Source organism: Cavia porcellus, unplaced genomic scaffold, assembly GCF_034190915.1.
Source record: "Cavia porcellus strain 051 isolate PalLab524CR breed Dunkin Hartley unplaced genomic scaffold, mCavPor4.1 scaffold_31, whole genome shotgun sequence".
NCBI classification, from domain to species: Eukaryota; Metazoa; Chordata; class Mammalia; order Rodentia; family Caviidae; genus Cavia; species Cavia porcellus.
The window spans coordinates 14209016-14229754 of NW_026947514.1; the positions used below are offsets into that span (position 1 = coordinate 14209016).

At 43.0% G+C, this 20739-nt stretch overlaps 1 protein-coding gene and 1 long non-coding RNA gene across 8 annotated transcripts in view; one reads left to right on the forward strand and one right to left on the reverse strand.

Moving 5' to 3' along the window:
- Foxn3 (forkhead box N3) overlaps positions 1 to 20739 on the forward strand; it is a 381623-nt gene that overhangs the window by 194152 nt on the left and 166732 nt on the right. For all 6 annotated transcript variants that reach the window (XM_003472469.5, XM_063241447.1, XM_063241448.1 and 3 more), the window contains one exon: positions 19633 to 19745. In XM_003472469.5, the coding sequence (XP_003472517.1) occupies positions 19633 to 19745 (113 nt within the window). The remainder of the gene's footprint in view (positions 1 to 19632; positions 19746 to 20739) is intronic.
- LOC134474243 (uncharacterized) lies at positions 608 to 19636 on the reverse strand. Of its 2 annotated transcripts, XR_010044969.1 has the most exons (4): positions 18086 to 19636; positions 15610 to 15702; positions 5735 to 5788; positions 608 to 1123 (listed from the first exon to the last, which is right to left on the reverse strand). It is a non-coding gene; the product is annotated as an uncharacterized LOC134474243 (long non-coding RNA). The 2 variants fall into 2 exon arrangements; XR_010044968.1 differs by having other exon boundaries at positions 15610 to 19636.

Below are 20739 nucleotides of genomic sequence, written 5' to 3' on the forward strand. Positions count from 1 at the left end.
ACTTTACTTATGGCCAGAAAGTGAAATTGGGAGAGAGAGGAAGGGGGCAGGATCCCACAACCCCTTTCTGGAGTCCCACGTTCCCAATGATCTTTAGATCCACCCCGCCCCAACCTTGAAAGAATTCTGCTCTGGGGACCAAGCCTTTGACACATGGGCTTTGGGGGACATTTAAGATCCAAGCCATCACAGGCTTGATGTGCCAAGAAAATAGGACCATCACAGGGACGAGACTGCAAAAAGATGCCCTTCGTCATCTGCAGAGGATAAAGTCAGCAATGTGGGAAAGTTTCTTCCATATTTGAATTAAGCTTGTTTGTGGGGATTCCCCTTTTGTACTGAAACTCAGTATTGTACCGTGTGGCTTATCGCACTCTGGAAGAGTCATTCTTGGCTTTTGAGTCAGACCAACAGCCACGAGCTCTGGATAAGCTCTTTCCAGCTAAGGTTGGTTCACTTGAAGGTCAAGTGAGGAGAACCCACTGGGAGCTCTCTGAGACCCTTTCCAGCACTCACAACAGAGTCTGTGGAACTGACTCACTGTTCCCTTAACAGGATGTGATTCAAGTAATTTGAGGGAAGACATCTGATGAGATCTCACTTTCTTTGCCTTTCTTACCAGTTTTATTTCCATTTTTTTTCCATGCTGAAAAAGTAGAAAAAGTATTAAAGACCTATTTAAAGTGTCCCCTCTCGTGATGGTAAGCATGAGCATATTTCTTTTTAAGGAGAAATGACTTTAATATATTTGCAACCTTTCAGCTCAGATACAAAAAAAATCCAAAATCTGATCACATGCAGCAGACAGATTTGTGTGTTTTAAGTGTCTCTCCCAGGATACTGCCAAGGCTGAAAGGGATGTCCCCAGACATGTCTGCCTCTGAGAGAGTCGGTCCTGTGGGTGCATGAGAGAGAGAGCCAGCAATTCCAGCAAGTCTGGGTATTCCCAGCTGATGCTGCAAACGGGAAGTCATTCCGGGTAGCTTGCTCAGCTCCCAGACTCTGCACGCATGCGTGATATCCTGGGGCTCTTGATTTTCCTTATCAGTGAGCGGATAATGTGCACCAGGGAGCAGCGGCTTATTCCTCCATCTGTGTTTGGGGACGACTCTTCCTCTTCCTCCTGGAAATCATTTCAGTTATATTAGTTGATGGGGCCACTGTAGCAGTGTACCACAGGCTGGTGATTTCAACAACAGAATTTACTTATACACAATCCAGAAGACCGGAAGTCTGAGATCAAGGTGTCAGCAAGGCTGGTTTCGTCCAGACCCTTCTCCTTGACTGCTGTCTCACAATGTCTGCACATGGTCTTCCCTCTGTATCCAAATGACCTCTTCTTAGAAGGACAAGATCATATTGGATCAAGATCTTCACCAATGGCCTCATTTTAACCTAATTACCTCTATAAGACACTATTTCTAAATCAGTTACTATGGTCATCTTCTGAAATCCGGGGGTTAGGACTTCAGCAGTTGGAATGGGATGGTGGTGTGGTGAGGACAATCCATTCTGTCAACACCTGTGAGGATGCATGGAATAACAGGGTGCTGGCTCTGTCTAGGATAAAGTTTTTTTTTTTTTGTCTTTTTCCTTTTTATGGGTACCGGGGATCGAACTCATGACTTCCTGCTTGTAAGGCAGGCGCTTATGCCGCTGAGCTAAATCCCCAGCCCCTAGGATAAAGTTTTACAGAGTGGTTATGTACTTCTGCTTTCTTTCCTTTCTCATTTTTTTTTTAATTATGGAAAAAGTCAGACATACAGAAAGGCTATAAAAATGACACTTTACCCTTAAAAATTCAGCATAAATCTCAGCCATAAAGACATTCTTCTGCATGACCATGATACAACTCTTATACCCAGGAAGAGTTGAAATAATTCCATAACGCATCTATGTAGTTTATATTCAGATTTCTACAGATGTTCCTCACAGTCTTTAATAACTTTCTATTTTCATTTTAAAACAAGATCCAAAGAAGGTAAGGCACAATAAATGCTATATTTTTATTCCTCTTCATTCTTTTTAGTCTGGTATACTCTTCCCATTCCTCTCATTACATTAATTAGGAAAAAAATTTTTTTTCTGAAGCTGATATGGTGGAGCATGCCTATAATCCCAGCACTCTGGGAGGTTGAGGCAGAATAATCACAAGTTTGAGCCCAGCCTGAGCAACTTAAGTGAGACCCTGCCCCACAATAAAAAAGCAAGAAAGGGCCAGGGATACAGATCCTGGCAAGAAGATCCTAGATTCAGTCCCCAGTATGATACATGCATCCGTAATGTAGGGTTTCCCTACATCCTGAATTTGGGTGATTATTTTCTTGTGGTATTGTTCCGCTTGCCCCTGTGTCTTCAGAAAGTCAGATCCAAATACTTGTTCAGGATCAAGCTTGTTTCAGTAGTTGCCAGGCAATTCTGGGTACTGGTAAACTCCCACCAGCTTGTCCCCAGTTACTATCATTGGCCTGAGGTAGTGATGTGAGATCTCCCCACCAGAAGGTGCGCTTGGGGAGACCTCACATGTTGGGGAGACTCTCATACCATGTATGCGCCCACTGGTGATGCTTGCCTGAATTATTTCAGTGGAGATTATAAATGGTAACTTTTCTCTTACTAGCCAATAGTTCCTAAAAAGTAATTGTAATGAGACGTTTTTATAGAAAAAGATTAGCACGGTGATTACCTCTAATGGAGGCCAACAAATCCCTCTTTGTGACCATCACTGTGGACTTACAGGCTTTTATTTAGTTAGTGTTTCAGGATCATTGTTCTGTGTCATTGTTCTGATGTCTAAATCATCCCACATTTGACCCTTTTAGGCTTTTATGGTCATTGTACACGTTCTCTTTAGCCTTTAAATATGTGCAAACGCTGTATAAAAGAATTTTTTTTCACTTCAGGTAATATTGCCACTTTACATCCCTGGTTAGGGTCTGTGCTTTTTTAAAATTTTAAATGTATGTGTTTTTTTGTGAAATCAACTTCATGGATATATAATTTATACATAATTAAGTATACTCATAGAACCTATTTTGATGATTGTGTTGGTTCCTGTAAAAACTACTCTAGTCAGGATGCAGGACATTTTCATCACAAAAAGTTTCCTGGAGCCTGTGTTTAACAATTCTCCTCGGTCTCCACCTAAGCCCTCAGGCAACTACAAATATAACTTCTTTGTAGATTGATTTTACCTATCTAGAATTTCATATGAACAAAATCATAGAAAAAGAGACTTTTGTGTCTAAGTTTGCTGTCTCAGCACATTGTTTTTGAGAAGCAAAGATGTTACTGGAGGGAAGGCATGCAGACAGGTTTCATGTAGTTCAGGCTGGCCTTGAATTTGCAGGGATCCTCCTGCCTCACCCCGCTTCCCAGTGCTGGGATTGCAGCTGTGTGTGACCATAGCCACAAAAAATATCACTTTGTGAACCAGTATTTATTCCTTTTATTGCTGAGTAGTATTCTACTTTATGGACATACCACAGTGGGTTTATCCAGGAACCTGTTGGGCTCTGGATTCTTTCCAGTTTTTGGATCTTATGAATGAAGCCAGTTGGAATATTCTTGTATGAGTTTGTGTATGACTTGATTTTTCTTGAGGAAATGTTTGGGAGTGGGATTGGCAGGTTCCATAATTAATGTATGTTTAATTTTACAGGAATAAACTCCCAAACTGTTTTCCAAAATTGTTGTGCTACTTTACATTTTTACCAACAATTTGTAAGTGTTCATTGCTTTGCCATCTCACCAGCACTTGGTGTTATCAGTGTTTTTAGTTTTAGCCATTCCAGTGAGCATGTAATCATATCTTGCTATCTTAATTTGTATTTCTTAACCTTTGACTTAATTTATTGTTGGAATTGTGAGACAATTAGAAGTTGCAATGTCAAAACTTTATGAAAAAGTAGATGTAGTGAAATATCAATCAGGCTAAGGGGCTGGGGATTTAGCTCAGCGGCATAAGCGCCTGCCTTGCAAGCAGGCAGTCGTGAGTTCGATCCCCATAAAAAAAAGAAAAAGAAAAAAGAAATATCAGGCTTTCCTTTTTTCCCTTCAGTCCTGTGGAAAGTGTGGTTTAAGTGATTTGCAAATCTCTTAAGAATGTACTCCTCGGTAGGGCACTGGGCACACCGGCTGTGGACATGAGCAAAAGTGGAAATAGCTCCCGCTTTCACAGTGCTTACGTGTTGGCTAAGGAGGAAGATATGAACCGAAAGGCCACAGAAACAAGCGTGGAATCACACCTTTGCCGTGTGCTGCAGAGGAAGGCTCCAGCTAGAGAGGCTGGAGCTGTCATATTCAGATCTTGGTTTCCCAAGAGAGAGACATTCTTGCCTATGCTCTCTCTCCCGTAACACCTGTTGCAAAATACTTCCTCTAAAATGCGGTAACTCCAGGACCTGTACCAACAGGCTGGACTCTGGGAATTAATCACCTCTTTACCACAGGAACCTGAGTTTCAATGAAGGCTGGGATAAGCCTGAACTTGATCATTTGGGGGCAGAGAATGTGCCGCAGAGCGCTTGCTTTCGGTGTAGTAAAACAAAACCAAAACAAACAAAAAATATATATGCAGACGTGGCTCTTAATTAATTTGTTAAACACCTTTTAAAATTTTGTTTGTAATATGGTCATATTGATCCTGGATTTGAATAGTTTCTTTAGTGATTAAAGAATATCAATTTGTGTTATTCCTCCTCATACTGTACCCTGTAGATTCCTTGGAGGTTTTTTTATCCCAAGAGACTGCTTATAGTATTTAAGTTAGAAACTTTAACCTTCTTTCGTTTTTTTTCTTTTTAAAATTTTCTATGGATTACGCTGACCTAGCACAAAACACCAGTGATCTGCAGATTGACATCAGTGGTTAAGTTCTTACAAAGTTTGAATGGTATTCCTGTTAGAAGAGGTGAATTCATACCATGTGGTCAATGCCAGCCCTATACAGTGTTTCAGATAAGATGTAATTTCACTCAGCTTTTGTCAAGTTGGAAACCTTTCCTCCACTGCTGTCTTATTTGTAGTTTTTGTAAGTGGTTAGAGTGATTCTGAAGCATAGTAATCATTGATGATGCACTCAGAAAGGAATTCTAAGAAGTATTTTTAGTAACAACATACTTCTCTAATTCTGTAATCGAGTTTTCATGTTTTAAAGCTTACTTCACTTTTAAGAAGATAAATTCTGTTCCTTCAAGGTATGCAATAGTGTAGTAAATTATTATGGAAGCATTGATGGCTTATATATTTTTTATTCTGCCTATGACTCGGGGAAATTGTAAAGGAATTATAATGTACGTATTGCTAATGTAGATTCTAAGTAACATTCTAGGGTAATCAATTCTGTTTTTAAATTCGTCAGTCAGGTTCTAGCAAGAGACAGATGGCACATCAACGTGAAGTGACTGGGGAGAGTTTGCTGAGAAACTGGTTCACAGCAGCGGGCGCAGGTGATGGCACTCTTGCCCTGGGAGAAGATGTCGCCGACAGCGTCAGGGAACTTTTATCTGCCTGGGTGTGATTAAAGGAGCAGGTTCTAGAATCTGGAGGGAAGGTGGCTCAGCTTTTAGGTGCTCCATAAGGACCACAGCTTTCGGTAGCAAATGCAGCTAGCATCCCAGAAAGAGGAATCCAGAGGTGTAAAACCTCTCCGTTCCTCCTCCCCTGTTTCGTGAGTGTCTTTGGTTACACTGCTATGGCTGCCTTTGTTTCCTGAATCGATTAAAATTTTTACCTTTCACGGTGAGTTTGACTTTGGGGAAGAACCAGAAGTCACAGGATGTCAGATCTGGTGGAAAGAAAAGGCAGATGAAGATACAGCATCATGTTTTGTGCCTACATTTCTGTTGAGTGACACTTGGCAGCAGCCGTGACCACATTTCTGACCATACCTCTTAAAGACTCAAAAATGACAAGAATGACGGGATACGTGTGTTTGATCTGAAAGGGATCAGTAACAAGGTGTCTGTTACTGTTACAAGGTGATAATTTTTTAAAAAATTTTAAGCATTCACTGTATATTTTGATCACATTGCACCCATTCCTTTTTGCTGTCTCATGTAAGGTTGATAACAGTGCCTTACATAGACTCTTATAAGTACTGATTTTGTACCTGTAAGGACTGGACTTATCAAAAGTGTCAATCCTGGCATCTCTGTGGTGTGTGGGGCCCCACAGGCCACGGAGACCGTCTCAAGGGTTGAATGTGATTTAGGGCTGTCATTTTTGTCCAATCAATGCAGTACAGATAATTCCAAAAGAACACTGGGCTCGAGTGTGCTCTCACTTATTTTAGAACACATCTAAGTTCTTTTCCTGCTTATCCCCTTTAAGAATTTCTTGACAATAACACACAAACAATTTAAGAAGTTTCTTCCTGGCAGGTGAGTTCTGAAACTGTGGGCCCCATCTGCAGGGGAGGAGAATGTTAGTAATGGCACAGATGTGTACAGCTGTCCACCATTTGGGATTTGGTTTATCTTAGCCTAGTCCTGGATTCAGGTATGGGAACATCAGCACCCGGCCCTGGAAAGATGTAGGTCATGCGCTTCTCCCGCTATGCACGTGTTGGGAGATATTTCTGGCAGTCTGGCTTTTCCCATGTTGGCAATTCAGGAGACCCAGGTTTGAATCCTGGCTCTTGGTGATTGTGATCACTAGAGCGAGCCCTTACCCTTTCAGTGTTTTTGTGGCTATAAATGGCCCTGATCATCTCAGATTCCTTTATCAACTTGTGGAGGACTCCCCGAGATACTTAATCTTCCTTAGAAATTTGCTATACAAACAGGAAGATGATCCTGTATCTGAATGGTCACAGAGACACAATTGGAGAGTTGTTATCATCACAATAATAACAAAACTTTGACTTCAGTTTGTATCTGAAATGATTAAAGAAAATGCAGATGTATACACAGACCAGGACCCATTTGTGTGGAGTCTCATTTAAGGTGTACATTACTTCATCCAGTGTGACGGGTTATCCAAAATGTCTTTACGATTTGACTTGGAGGTACGTGATACAGTTTCATTGCAGCTTGCTGCACGTTTAACAGTGGTGTCCTTGTGGACGCCTTTTAATGTTGAGGGTACAAGTTTTCATGTCACATTGCTTGCATTAACCTTAGATAAGCTAGAGAACCTGTCTGGGCCATGATTTTCTTATCTGTAAGGTCATAGTACTCCCTCTACTTCTTGTTTGCTGGGAAAATCAAGTGAAATAATGCCTGTCACATGCTTCTTGGGGTGCTTGGCACATGGTCGCTTTTCAGTGTTAACAGCATTGCTGCTGGCGCTTGATACTACTTTTATTGCTATTTCTAAAAAAATTTCTGCGCAGACCCTGAAGTAAGCTGAACTGTTTAGGTGAGGTTACTCAGCAATGTCCTGAGAGAGTGTCGCCCACCTCCACCTCCACCTCCATTCCTTGTAGCATTGGGGACTGAACTCAGGTCTTTGTGCTCATTGAGTGCTCAGGAGGGATGGAATGATGGTGGGGAAAATCTGCTGAGTGTATGCAGAGCCAGAGTCGCCAGCTGTTAGCCTTGGTGGGGTTTCTCGCTGACAACCTCCCGTTGGCCATCGTGCCAGTCTGTGAGGTCGTCAGCAGGATGAACCTGAGCCGAGGCTGTGGCGCTCTGTCCTATGGATTCTGTGCCTTGTGTTGCTGAGAAGGGTCCAGAATCAGGTGAGCCTGGAGCTTGGTAAATCCCCTAGTGTCCCTCTCAGTTCTCACTCCCAGTCCTAATGCTCAGCTAGGCAAGTGCTGGGGTGGGCACTGCCCTCTGTGACCTCATGGGAACAAGTTGTGATGATGGGGCTGAGGATTGAGGCCATTTGGCTCTTAAATACTCTGAAATAGGCCTCCGGGAGATTAAGCCTGGGCCCCAGTTTGGGAAGCAGCAGCTCCGGGCTGTGCGCCTATGGGCAGCTTCTGGCTCGAGAAGGTCAGGCCTTTGCCACCTTGTTCATGTGCTAGGTGTGTCCTGGTCAGACTGTGTTTTTGGATAAACTCTGCTTCCTTCATTTTTGCCCTCAGCCCCCTTACCTATGACTAACAGGATTTATTTGTTCTCTGCCTGTAACCTTTTCTCTTTCTCCCCACTCCCTGCGGACCTGGCCCTACATAAATCCTGTGTTTCCTAGGAGCCCTGGATTACAGTTTGCCTTGGGGAAGCCCCTGTCCTTCTTCCTTATACTTCCTTACCCCTTCTCCAGCATGCTTGGGTGCAGCTGTCTGGCCTGATTGCGCTTTGCCCATGTCTTAACCAGCACTTACGAGAATGTAAGGAGTTACTTAAACAGGCAGGTGGGGTGGTGCACACTTGTTATCCAAGCACTCTGGGAAGCTGAGGCAGGAGTATCCCACATTCCAGCCTACCCATGGCAAATTAGCAACTTAGTGAGACACTGTCTGAAAAAACAAAAACAAAAAAACAATAAAAAGAGCTGGGAATATAGCTCAGCGTGAAGGCCCTAGATTCAGCTTCCTCTAGTTGGGGCTGCATGTTTGTAGCCCTGTCTCTGTAGCACAGTGTCATAGTGTGGTGGGGTACATCAGTGCATAAACATCGTTTGTTGAAGGGTGTCCTTTACTGTTGGAACACTTGCGTTAGAATTTAAAGGCAGTAGAAAAGCAATTTCTTCGCAAAAATTGGATCAGGAAATTTCCCAGTGCTGTAGTTAAGAGCAGGATCCAAAACTTAAGACCTTGAGAAGCGCCCTCTACACAGAAGGTAGATCCCAGGTTTTCTATAACCAGTGGCTGTTCCTTAAAAAGCAGGAAACTCAATCCAAGCTGGGGTCGTCGTTTAGGGGTACAGTGCTTGCCAATCATGCATAAGACCCTGGTTTCAATCTCTGATGCAAAACAAAACAGAACAAAACAAACACAGCACAGCACCCTCAATTTCCTTGCTATACTGAGAAAGCCCAAATGATTTTGGTTTTTTTTAAACTAAAGACTAACTGTAGCACTGCCCTGCCTGTGTACATATCCTGTAACTGTAACTTTTACCTGGCCAGGTACTTTAGCAACATTTAGTTATGGAAATAAGGCGATCAAATTATATGTGCCAATTAGATAAGATCGTATTGGAACATTTAAAAATAGACGAGTAACTGGACAACCAGCAGATAAAGTGGCACTAGGTGACCATTTGTAACCTAAGCAAGGGTGTTTGTGTCCGCCAGACCCGGTGTGTCTTCATTAGCCTCCATAAAACATCATTGCCCCGTGATTATCTGACCTGAACGAAGGTGGAGCCACAGGAAAGAGTGCAGATTCAGGCTGGAGCCAGCGCTGGCCAGCAGCTCCTCCCGCGCTACTTCATAGATTTATAAAGTTTTCTGTTGGCTCTTGACTTTTAAATTAACAGTTTTCATTTAGATGAGTGTAACTAATGTTGAATTTTTCTTCCCGTCATATGTACTAGATTCAAGTCAACTTGCCTTTTAAATTTTTTTTTAAAAGGCATAAAATGTGCAGGCTAGGATGCATTTTTTGATTCTACCATTTGCTCTCTTTGTAATATGCTCGTGCAGTTTTAAGATTGTGAGTGCCTACAAGGAACTGTTAAAGAATGAGGAATATAGCCACATTCCAGACAAGTTCATTACACCATTGTATGTTTCTGTTGCACATCAGGTGACAAAACCTTTTAAAGGTGGTGTCCTAGCTTTTGTAATGAAGTTCTTTTTTTTTCGTCTTTTTCATTTTCATTTTTATCGGTACCAGGGATCAAACTCACGACCGCCTGCTTGCAAGGCAGGTGCTTATGCCGCTGAGCTAAATCCCCAGCCCCCTGTAATGAAGTTCTTAGTAGGTGTTTGGCCGCGGTGAATTTATTTATCCATCTGTAGAGCCTGAATGTGTGTATCTGAGTAGAAGGTTTGCTACCACAGAAGATCTTGAACTCATTCGGGTTGTTGCTTGGTTCTTTGAAGTTGACGTAGCCAGGCTGGTATTAGCAGTGTGTAAAATGACAAGCTTATTATACTTCCCGTGTGTTTTGTGCTTTGTGAACATTTAAATTGTTATCCTTTTTTCCTAAAATGCAGAGCTTTGCAAGCTATAAATAGATACCGCCTTTAACAAAATTTTCAGTGAGAAAGATACCAAAAGGTGTAACATCAAAAATTCAGAAATAAGATAGAGATGCAACATTTTTCTGGAAGTTCTGTCAATGAAGTAAATAAGAAAAAGAAACAATAGGTTAAGACACTGAAAACAAGGAAAAAAGATTTAAAACTTTCGTGCCTATGCTCGTTTTTTTTGTCTGCCTAATCATACTCTTGTGTTTCTGGTTGTAAAATACTGAAACCCCACCCCCACCCCTACTTTTTTTTGGCTAAAGGTTTCCCTGGGAAAGAACAGTGAAACTACTTTGGGAGAATCCTATGATTTAGTTGGATAAAAACAATCATTTTAAAGAAGACAGTCCTTTGGACTTCTGAGTTGGAGCGTGTGTGTGTGTGTGTGTGTGTGTGTGTGTGTGTGTGTGCGCGTGTGTTCCTTTTTCTTTATTAGAACTCACCAGTGTAGCATTTGACAGTATTTATGAGTAAATATGTTTTGGCTGTTTCGGGGATCATTTTATTATTGATTGTTGTTAGTGCTCCAGCTCTGAACTATTCTTGGCAGTGAAGAAAGAACAGTCTTAGAGAGTTCAAAAGTAACTCTTTCCAACCCAAACAAACACTCATCTGCCAGCCTTGGTGAGATGAGCTTGCTGTGCTTGACCCTGCAGAAGTGTCCTTGATGGCTGGTGGAGCAGGAGGAAGAAACAGCTGGATTCTAGAGTAAAGGGGCAGAGGCCCCTGCCAGACCAGCCCTCAGGATGGTTCTGATCAGCTGGTGCTGGTCCTTGTGATGATTCCCACCCTTACATGACTCCCCCACAACAGATTTCTCCTAGGGATTAATTTGGTTTTAGCCAAATCTCAGGATTATTTTGGTTTTATTTAGGTGTTAATGCAAGAAGATTATTGAGTCTTCCTGCATAGATTAAAACACACACACACACACACACACACACACAGTGCTCAACTACTCTACTATAAATGAACCATTTCCAGTCCTTATTCTTTGTGCTGAAAACAGTGCCTTATGCCTTATGCACATGCCCACAGCAGAGTGTCTTTGGAGGTGTCTGAGCCCTGACAGAACATGGAGGCATGTACCTTGTCACAGAGCTCTGTATCTGAATATTACACGAATGACCTGGTCGTTGGGATTTCCAGATTTATAGCTTTTAGAGTATGACTGTAAATTAACAGCCAGATTGCAATGGGAGTGGGGCCATACTAGTATCTGATATCTAGAGGACCCACTGGGAAGGAGTTTGGAATGTTCCCTGGTTGGGATTATCAGGGATTAGGTATCCAGCCCTGATACAGAGCAGGAGGCCCCAGAGGCTCACTGGCCTGGGGCCTCCAGCTAGAGATTACAATCTCTCTGTTCCATCTTTCCTTCTGCTTTTGGAGAAACAGACATGCAGACAGCAAGTTTAGGTATTGAAAGCACTGGAAACTGGCTAGAGAATTTTTTTTTTAAACTTTCATTTCTGGAATAATGGCCTATTACAGGAATGAACTGTGAAGTAGCTGGCAAAAATCTGTTTTACTTTTCTTTTGATTTCCTCTTTCTTGTACTGAGCTAGATCCTTGATCATTTTAATACTTTCAAAATTTAAAAATTTTCCCTGTAAATTATCCCTGTAAAAATTTATATTTTACAGTATAAAATACAGAATGTTAGGGTCAGGGTTGCAGAGTACTTCCTCTGAAATGCTGCAGTGTGCCTCTGCTGACCCACAGCCCTTGTAAGCCAGACTGTCTCCCCTTCAGAGCGTTTAACTAAGTATGTCTTCCTCCAGAACTGGCTGGGATTATCAGGGGTGGGGTTAGGGTTAAGGTTAGACAGAATTTTAGATAGAAACTAAGTGCCTTTAGGAACCTGCAACTTGTGAACATTTTGTTGTGATTCTCCCTCATGCATTTGGAAGCCAATGCTGAGACATGGTAGTCATTTGTTAGAATAATCTTTTTCTGTGCCCTTCCGCCGTATCACCTAACTGCTGTGCCTCTCTGGCAAAGAGGACACATCATTAAATGCATTAGGGGCCCCTTACATGCTGGGTATGGAATTAGGTTCATTGGACATAGTCTGTCTTCCCAAAAAGCCCAAGGTGACTGTTGGGGAAGAGAGCATTCTCTGTAAGAAACAGGTGTTGAAGCCAGATGTGGTGGCACATGCCTATGATTCCAGAGACTGAGACTCTACAATCACTGTGAGTTCAAGGCCATCCTGGTCTACAAAGTTAAGTTCTAGACCAGCCTGCATAGTGAAATCCTGCTCAAACCAAACCAAACCTAACCTAACCTAACCTAACCTAGCCTAACCAAACCAGGTTTAGACACTGAAATCCAAGAGAGTTCCCCCCACTACAATAGCAGTTTAGCAGAATAGACAAGAATTGCACAGGTTGAACCCCCTGTTGGGAGCCACACACAGGAATATTTTCTCCAATATTCTCCAGCAAAGTGCTCTTGGTCCCTCTCAGGGGGCAGGAGTTGATCTATGATGTTTAGCTCTCCCCATCTTGGAAGATAGAAAGTATGGAGACTCCACGAAGGTGGCTGGTGGACAGGAGAGGAGAACCCAGTCTCCCAGAGACCAGTGGGTCCTGGGGAGGTGGCCCAGGTGGAAATGGGTAGGGGGGACTGCCTTGAATAGGAACATAGGAACCAGCAGGTCCCCTGGAGGCTGGTCTAAAAGTGTGTGTGTGTGTGTGTGTGTGTGTGTGTGTGTGTGTGTGTACCACCTGTGTGTGAGTTAACAGCTTCTTCCCTTGCAGACCTCATCCTTTCTCTCCTCTGTTGTCCCACAGCCCTTGAGCCAGTATGTCTCCTTCAGAGCACTTACTGTCTGTTTTCCTATAGAACCTCTGCATCCTATCTGCTCTCCACGGATGGTAAGTGACCTGCTGCAGGAGGAGGTGCAGGAGGCATGCTTTCCTTAGGGCCACGACTATTTGAGTGGGTCTGTTGGTCCGCTGATACGTGGATTGTGGTCTGGTGGTGCTGGGTCCTGAGCATGAGTTTGCAGGAGAGTCTGCAGCTGTGAGGGTGTCACCCCTGCTGCTCCCTGCCCTCCTCCTTTTCCCTTCCTCAGCCCTGTGTCTTCCTTTCTTCCCTCTTACAGTTTGGCTTTGAGGAGCTCAGCAGGAGCTGTGTTAGAGAAGAGGAAGAGCCAGCAAAGGGGAGAGGAGGAGAGACCCCTGGTGGGGTGGAGAAGGCTGCACCAGGGAGCCCCAGGAGTGAGCTCAGGATCCACAGTGAAAGTAACCCAGAGCTGCTCCCTGACTCTCAGATTTGTGTCTGCTGCACAGAAGGGCACTGTGATGAGAATGCTGGCTCTGGGTCCCCTCTCCAAGTGTCATTTGGTGGCAAATGAGTGGATCTTATCAGAATGCCTGGGGGCACAAGGGCATTGAGGCACAGCCATCCCAGCTAGGAGACTCTTCCCTCCTCTGAGGCTGGTTCCTCCTCCCATCTGCCCTCCCAGCTTTCTCCTCTAAATCAGGTCTTGCCTCTCCCTGCCCAGAGCAGCCTGAAGGACAGAACCTTTTGGCTCAGGGAAGGAGGCACTCGGGGTTCTGTGACACAGGAAAAAGATGTGACTCAGAGCCGGTGGCTTGCTCAAGGCCCCACATCCCTCTTGACTTCAGTTCTCTGCTTTGTTCTATTTTGATCCTTCCATTTCCACTCCACTCCCGCCTTCATGCATCTGATACAGAATACTTCCTTTGGACCAAGGAAAGCAGTGTCAGACAATGGAAAACAAGCAGAGGTGTATGGTTTTGTTTCTTTTTTTTAGATGAAATTTGCATCGTCTCTTCATTTGCCAAGTACCTGATTCATCAAGGCAGGGACTGTGTGGTTTGGAGCTGGCTATTTAATATTTTAATTACCTTTCTAACAGTGAGAGTTAATTAGTATCTGCCCCAGTATAGTATCAATCTCATTTAATCCTTACAAAAGTCCTGTGGAGCAAGTATTATTATTATTCCGCATTTTATAGATGAGAAAACCGGAGCTCAGAGCAGTTAAGTACCTTGCTTGAGGTCCCACGGTTGGGAAGTTGAAGGTATAGTAACGTGCTTCTCGCTGACCCTGCAGATGTGAGGTCCTAGCCCCCAAATAATAGTGTTGATGAAGGGTGGTGTGCAGTGTATTCTCAGAGCATGGAATGACGGGCCTTTGGGATGATCTGTTCTGACCACATAGTTGATGGAGTAGGAAATAGACCCAGGGAAGGAAAGCAGACCACACATATACCTTGCTTGCGCTGGGCAGTGATGGTGAGCACAGGCCAATGCAGTGTTCTTACTGCTAAGGGGCTTGACTTATCCCAGTCCCTGTCTCTCAAAGTATCTCTCTTGCCTTGCAGCCCTTGGCTTAGACTTTTACTGATGTCCTTTCCTTTGCAGTTGCACAGGACCCAGCCCAAATCTCTTATCTCAGCCTCCAAAGATCCTGTACCTGGTTCCTTAGTTCTCAGAACCACAGAGCTTCAAGTCTGAGCCCTGAGTGCATTGAACTGTGGGCCAGAGGGCAGTGAACTGTGGACTTTGTTTTTGTAAATAGTCTTATTGCCAGGCAGCCACATTATGTGTTTACATCTCTGATTACTTTTGTGTTGTAATGGCAGAGTTGAGTTGTCACAACAGAGACCAGGTGACCTACGAAGATGAAAATATTCCCTCTGGCCCTTTAAAGATAATTTGACCAGCCCTTGCTATAGAGGAACCAGTTGCTATTAAACCTCGAAAGCCAGACCACCTCTGCTCTTCCTTTCATGCTTCTGAGCTGTCGCTTTTGTAAAGGCGGGGGTCGGGAGGATACAGCAGAGGCACGACAGGTGGCTGTGTCCAGTAAGTTCTTTCCAATGCCTTAATCAGTAGATCTTAATAGACAGGCAGTCTCAAAGGGGGTATGTTCAATAGCATGATAGATTTTCTCCCTCTCCTAGTTTTCGATCCAGTGAGTTAGTCAGACCAAACCTTTAGTTTTTTTTTCTTTCTTCACTATTTCTAATCCGTTGCCAGGCCCACCAGGTTCTGTATGCTACAATTTGAACTTGTCCTTCCCTACCTCCACTGCCCTCACCCGAGCCAGCGCCCCGCGGTCATCTCGGGCCTCTCGGCTGTAGCAGATCCAAACACATCTCTGCAGGACCTCTTGCCACTTCCAACCCATTCATTGTCCACCCAGCAGCAGCTTCCTCTCTTTGAACTCATCATTTTCTATTTCCTTCCCTGCAGGTAGTACCGGCTGTCATGATTTTGTTATTTATTTCCTTATCTACTGGCTGTGGTCTTTCCCCGTGGAGTCCACACTTCATGAGGGCAGTCACCATTTTGTGTTGTTTTTATTCCTTACCCTGTCCTCCTGTCCTCCACGGTACCTGGCAGGTAATAGTGCCACGTGAATGAATGAACGAATGAATGGACAGACGAGTCAGTGACTGAGGGTGGGGAGTGCTGGAGACATCTCAGAAAAGCCAGAGGAGAAACATGGAAAAGTATCGTTTCAATCCTTAATACTTACCCAGCTCCCTGTTCCATTTGGATATGGGTCCCACCTCTCAGTTTTCCAAGCACAGCTTCTGAGCATCACGTGGAATACGTGACTGCTCCGTGACTGCAACCAGAGAGATTTATTTCCCGAAATGCTGTAAGGAAATAACCCTGGGAACCATTCCTACCCAGTATTAACCCAGCTTCCCAGAAGTGCTTGATACCTTGTGATCAGAATTACATGTATATGCATACATACCGATTTCACAGTACATCGCTAGACAGGTTTCTGTTCTATTTTTTGGATTCTATTCTGTTCCATTAAAACAGTACTAATTTTGATGGTCACATTAATTCACGATAGCTCACACCTTGACAAACAATGTTCAAAGTATGGAACTTTTCCTTAGGAATTCTCAGTCTAGCAAAGGACCCAGACTTGAAGGTCAACGTCAAACGGACTGATACATGCTACAGGACAGGTCTGAAGTTCTGGGAGATGTGGCACTGATGAATGAGCCTGGAGAGATGGTCCCTGGGTTGAGACCTCTCCCGAGCCCAAGGGGGGAAAATGTCACATTTAGACCTTAGATCTAATTTAGTTGTTATTTGTTCAAAAAACATCTTCCATTTATCACTTCTGTCTATAGTACAGGTTCTTCTTGTTTTGTTTTTACTCTTGTGTATTGATTTTTAAAAGAAATATTAACAGAGCTGTCCGTTATTCTTTAGAGACCTTTTAATTAAAGAGACATAAAAACTTGGCCTCATCCTTGTCCTATTACTCATTTTTTTTTCCTCCATCCTGTTTTTCTCTGGGGTATAAAATACACACATACACACATAAGAAAAAATGTATGTATGAAGTTTTTTTTCCTTTATTATTTTGAATTCCTTAACACTTAGTGGTACATGGCCTTCTGTTATTTCCATTTTTTAAAAGGGCTGCATATTCTTGTCTTAGATGAGATGCAGATATTTCTGTAAAAGCTCTGCCTCTCAACCTTATTACTCAACTCTAATCAAATTACATGCTTCTCTTCTCTGTGAGGGGCATTCAGTATCTCTTTTCCTGGTCTCAGAGACTTAAGCGTTCTGTCCTCTATACATTTCCATTTTAGAGTTTTCAAGTAAATCTTTGAATAAGTTGGAGCTGTCACTTGAAGCCAAGGAGAAAGCTTGAAAATGAGGTAGACTGCCAGCCTCTGGGGTGCCCCAAGCTCAACCTGACTCTTGGCCCTGGAAGATGATCAGAGGCCTTAACAGGATCCTCATGGGTGTGTCCCCAAGAAGCATTTTGTTTGTTTTCTCTTTTTGGAATGCTAGCAATTCTAAGTATGAGAGATCTTGAGATGTGAGTCTGGCTTATTAAAGAAAGAAAAAAGCAAACTTCTCACCATAAAAGGCAGAAAGGGTCAAGGTAGGAACTTTTTTTTATGATCCAAAGTTTGAGAATACATGTGGCCACACATACTGACCAAATCTGGAATTAAACCTCGGCTCAATGACTACACTATGAAGATCTGGGCAAGAGGAAACTTCTAGAAGCCAAGTTGTTATGAGTGAGTGATATTACCTTCCCGAGCAAGGGAGATGTTACAGTAGCCCATGCCTGATGTGTAGGATGTTAGGGGAGTGATAAAAATAAAGAATGTTAGAAAGCTCATACTGCTAAACAAAGACCAACAGCATGTGAGAGCAGACCACCATTTTATCCTTGTTTGCTGGAAGACCTTGCCATTGGCATCCTTGGAGGAAAATGCCTCAGGTTGGAGTTAATGAGACATTGTCCAATCACGTTTTGTTTGTTTGTTTTTGTCAAAGAGATCTTTATGACACCACCTGCCTTTCACTGAGTTCCTGTAGCTAAGACCATTTTGCTAGGTATATTATGTCACATCTCTGGGCCTCATAGTTGACTCTTACCAGTGAGGGAGCCAAGACTTCTGCGGTACCATGAGTGGTAGCCGAGACATGGCTGGGTAGCTCCAAACCACCCATTCTTCTTTGGTTACCTCACAATTGCTCTACACAAATCTGCGGGCTTATTCTATATCATTTCTGAGTAGTACAACAGTGTAGTACATGAGATACTTAGGTCAGGATTAGGAGAAACCACATTCTTCTAGGTAGTTACCTGTGAGACCCAGCTGCTTTTAATTGCTTTGTCTGAGGTCTTATTGGTGTAAGGTAAATTTGACACTCTTTGAGGTACCTTGTTGAAAACAAAAGCCTTCAGTTTCTGAGAGCTGAGGTGAGTTCACTGTAGGAAGGCTGGCCTATCAGCCATGGCCTCCATGTGGCTTAGACCAGGCCTGTGTGCGTGGGAAGGAGAGGCCTGGCCCCTGGCTCAGGGCTCTGTGGGAGCCCTTCAAGTTGGACGCAGGCTCCCCCACCCCTCCAATGATGGAGGCCGCTGACAGGCTTTGGTGGCTTGTGTTGTTTACCTTAGCCAAACTTGGTAATTGTTGGTCTTCCCTATCCTCCCCTATTTTTTCACTCCTTACCTTTTTGACTTTCTTTCCAAAGCGTGCTGCAGAGATTTTTCCACAAGAAAAGAAGGAAGAACCAGGGCAATGATTGCCTCTTTTACTTGGGAGGTCTCATTGGATCCTGTGAACCATTCCAGACTTGAAAATATATGTTTAAAGGCATATAGGAACATAACATTTTCTAAAGCTGGCATCTTTCAGGTCTTTAAACATTCAGAAGATTAAACTGGGAGCCGCAGTGTCGGCATAGACAGATCCACAGTGGTGTCAGGCCTGTGCCTGGGGCTGGGTGACTGGCATGGTCCCTCGTGCCAGTCTCCAACTGAGACTTTGTACAATTCCTCTATTCCCATTGTACCCCAGACCGTGAATTCCACCTGTGCTGCTGTGCGTTGGAGCTATTGATAACATTTTAATGGGCACTGTGAGTGAATAACATTGGCAAGAAAAGGACTTGACTGATGGCTGAAATACAAACATTTTAAACATACTTTAACTATTTTAGGAATCACCTACGTTTAGTGTTCCTTTCATGGGATCGGCTTGGACACCCCTCCCATCCTGCAGCCCATGTTAGTGGAATGGTTGTCTTATTTGCCGTCTAAACGTTGGAAGACATCAGTCTTCCTGTTATACAGTAGTTGTGAAAATAAGGGACTCTGTGACTGAAAGCATGGGGGTAGGGGTGGGTTTGGGTGGTTTAACCTCTTTTCTTTACAAATCAGTAAATATTTACAAATGACTTTATCAAACAGTTTGGGTCCATTCGGTCTCTTGAAAGCACACAGTTTGAGAGTGACCGCCCTCAGCCTGTTGCCAAATAGTTCCAGTGGGGACCTCAGAGGCAGCTAGGATTTTTTGAATATGCTGATCAAACTAGATGCCTCCAACCAGCCTGCAAGTGAGTCTCCCAGGAAGCGTCCCTCCATGGAACAGTTCTGGAAAATTTGCATTTTAAAGTTTGACTACTAAAGATTAAATTCTTATAGGCTGGAGCATGTTGCTGTGAACTAAGGAATCAAACAAATATTGGATCCTGGCTTAAGTTTCCCATTGTTGCTGGAGCTCTTTTGTTCCTTGGGGAAGATAATTACAGAATTCCTTTCCAAGCATAAATGTTGTTCTTTTGTGAGCCGCTGGAATAAAACAAGTGGGTTATTTTCCATTTTTGTAAAATGGTACCAACATAAGGTTGTTTAAAAACATAACTCTAATTTTTAGAGCAGAGATGGAGTTTGGTGGGTATGTTAGCCCACTTTTTTCCTTAATATTTGAAATGTGACAAAACTAAAGCTTTTTAGAAGAGAAAACATGTACTCTTCAAAGTGGACACTGAAAGATAAAGGATTCTCATGTTTTTGGATACATTTGATGGGAAGATTATATTATTGTATCAACATAATCTAAAAGAACATGATCTGTCAAACTTAATACAAGGAAGATCAAAGTGTATTTTATGGTGTTCAATTATCAGCACTACATTTAAGTCAACAAATAAATGAGAAACTTTTAAAAACATCTACATCTATATTAATGCTTTCATATTTTAATTTCCTTTGCAGAGTATTGGGAAAGGGTCATTGTGGTGCATAGACCCAGAGTATAGACAAAATCTAATTCAGGCTTTGAAAAAGACACCTTACCACCCACCTCCCACTCCTCAGGCATATCAAAGGTAAGAAATTCAGACTTTTCTGACTTTGGGGGGGGGGGTATACCAAAGTTATTATTTATCTGCATGATTTTAGCAGATACAGGCACTAAAACCAATTTTAAAAGCTGTGTGAGATTTTAAAAATAACTGCAGCTAAATGAGAAAGAAATTAAGTGGTATTAGGAGGCATATCCATTGTTGTATTTCCTGCAAATCTTACCGCTTCTGCTGCTTCGGAGTGTGTTTCCAGAAGGCTCCATCATAGGTAAAATAATGTCTTCCTGGGTAGAAACATTTAAAAAGACGAGTTGACAGCTCTCCTGTCTCTCCATGTTACATTTTTTCTGGCATGAACGTACTGGAATGGATCAAACAAGCAATCCCATCTTCCTATCCCCTGGCCAGTCTCCACAGATGTTGAGAAGAAGGTTTCTTCAGTTGTCACTCCCGTCTCCATGTAGACAGAGCTCCTGAGCGATGGTTTTGTTGTGGTTACTTGGTATTTGCTTCTTCAAGAGTAGCAGAGACTAACGGAGACCTTCCCTCCTCACTTGCCCATTTGTTGTGAGGCTGTGAGGTCATGAGTACTCTTTTTACAAATATATAATTGGAGGGTTAAGCAGCTTGTCGCTTTTTAAAAAAAGCATATTAATGTTGGATTACAAGAAAGAGCTATAGAACACAGAAGCAAATTTAACAGTGGGTTTTATGTATATACGGTGCTTGCATTTGGATACACTCCTGACACAAAACAATTTTTTAAAGATGCTAAAAAATGTTTCTGTTGCAACTACATAGTGAAGACACATTATCCTCGGGCCACAAGTTCATATTAATTGGGAATGGCATGGTGTCAGAGATCTCCGGGGTTCTCTAGTCCACCTCTTGCAGATTTTTTCCCAAGTCTGTTGTTTGTGCTGCAGGAAAGTGCACAGAGCAATTCTCTGAAATGGCATTAATGAAGTTCTTGTGCTTCTCAGTTGAGAAGCATTCCATCACAGACCCTAGACAATCA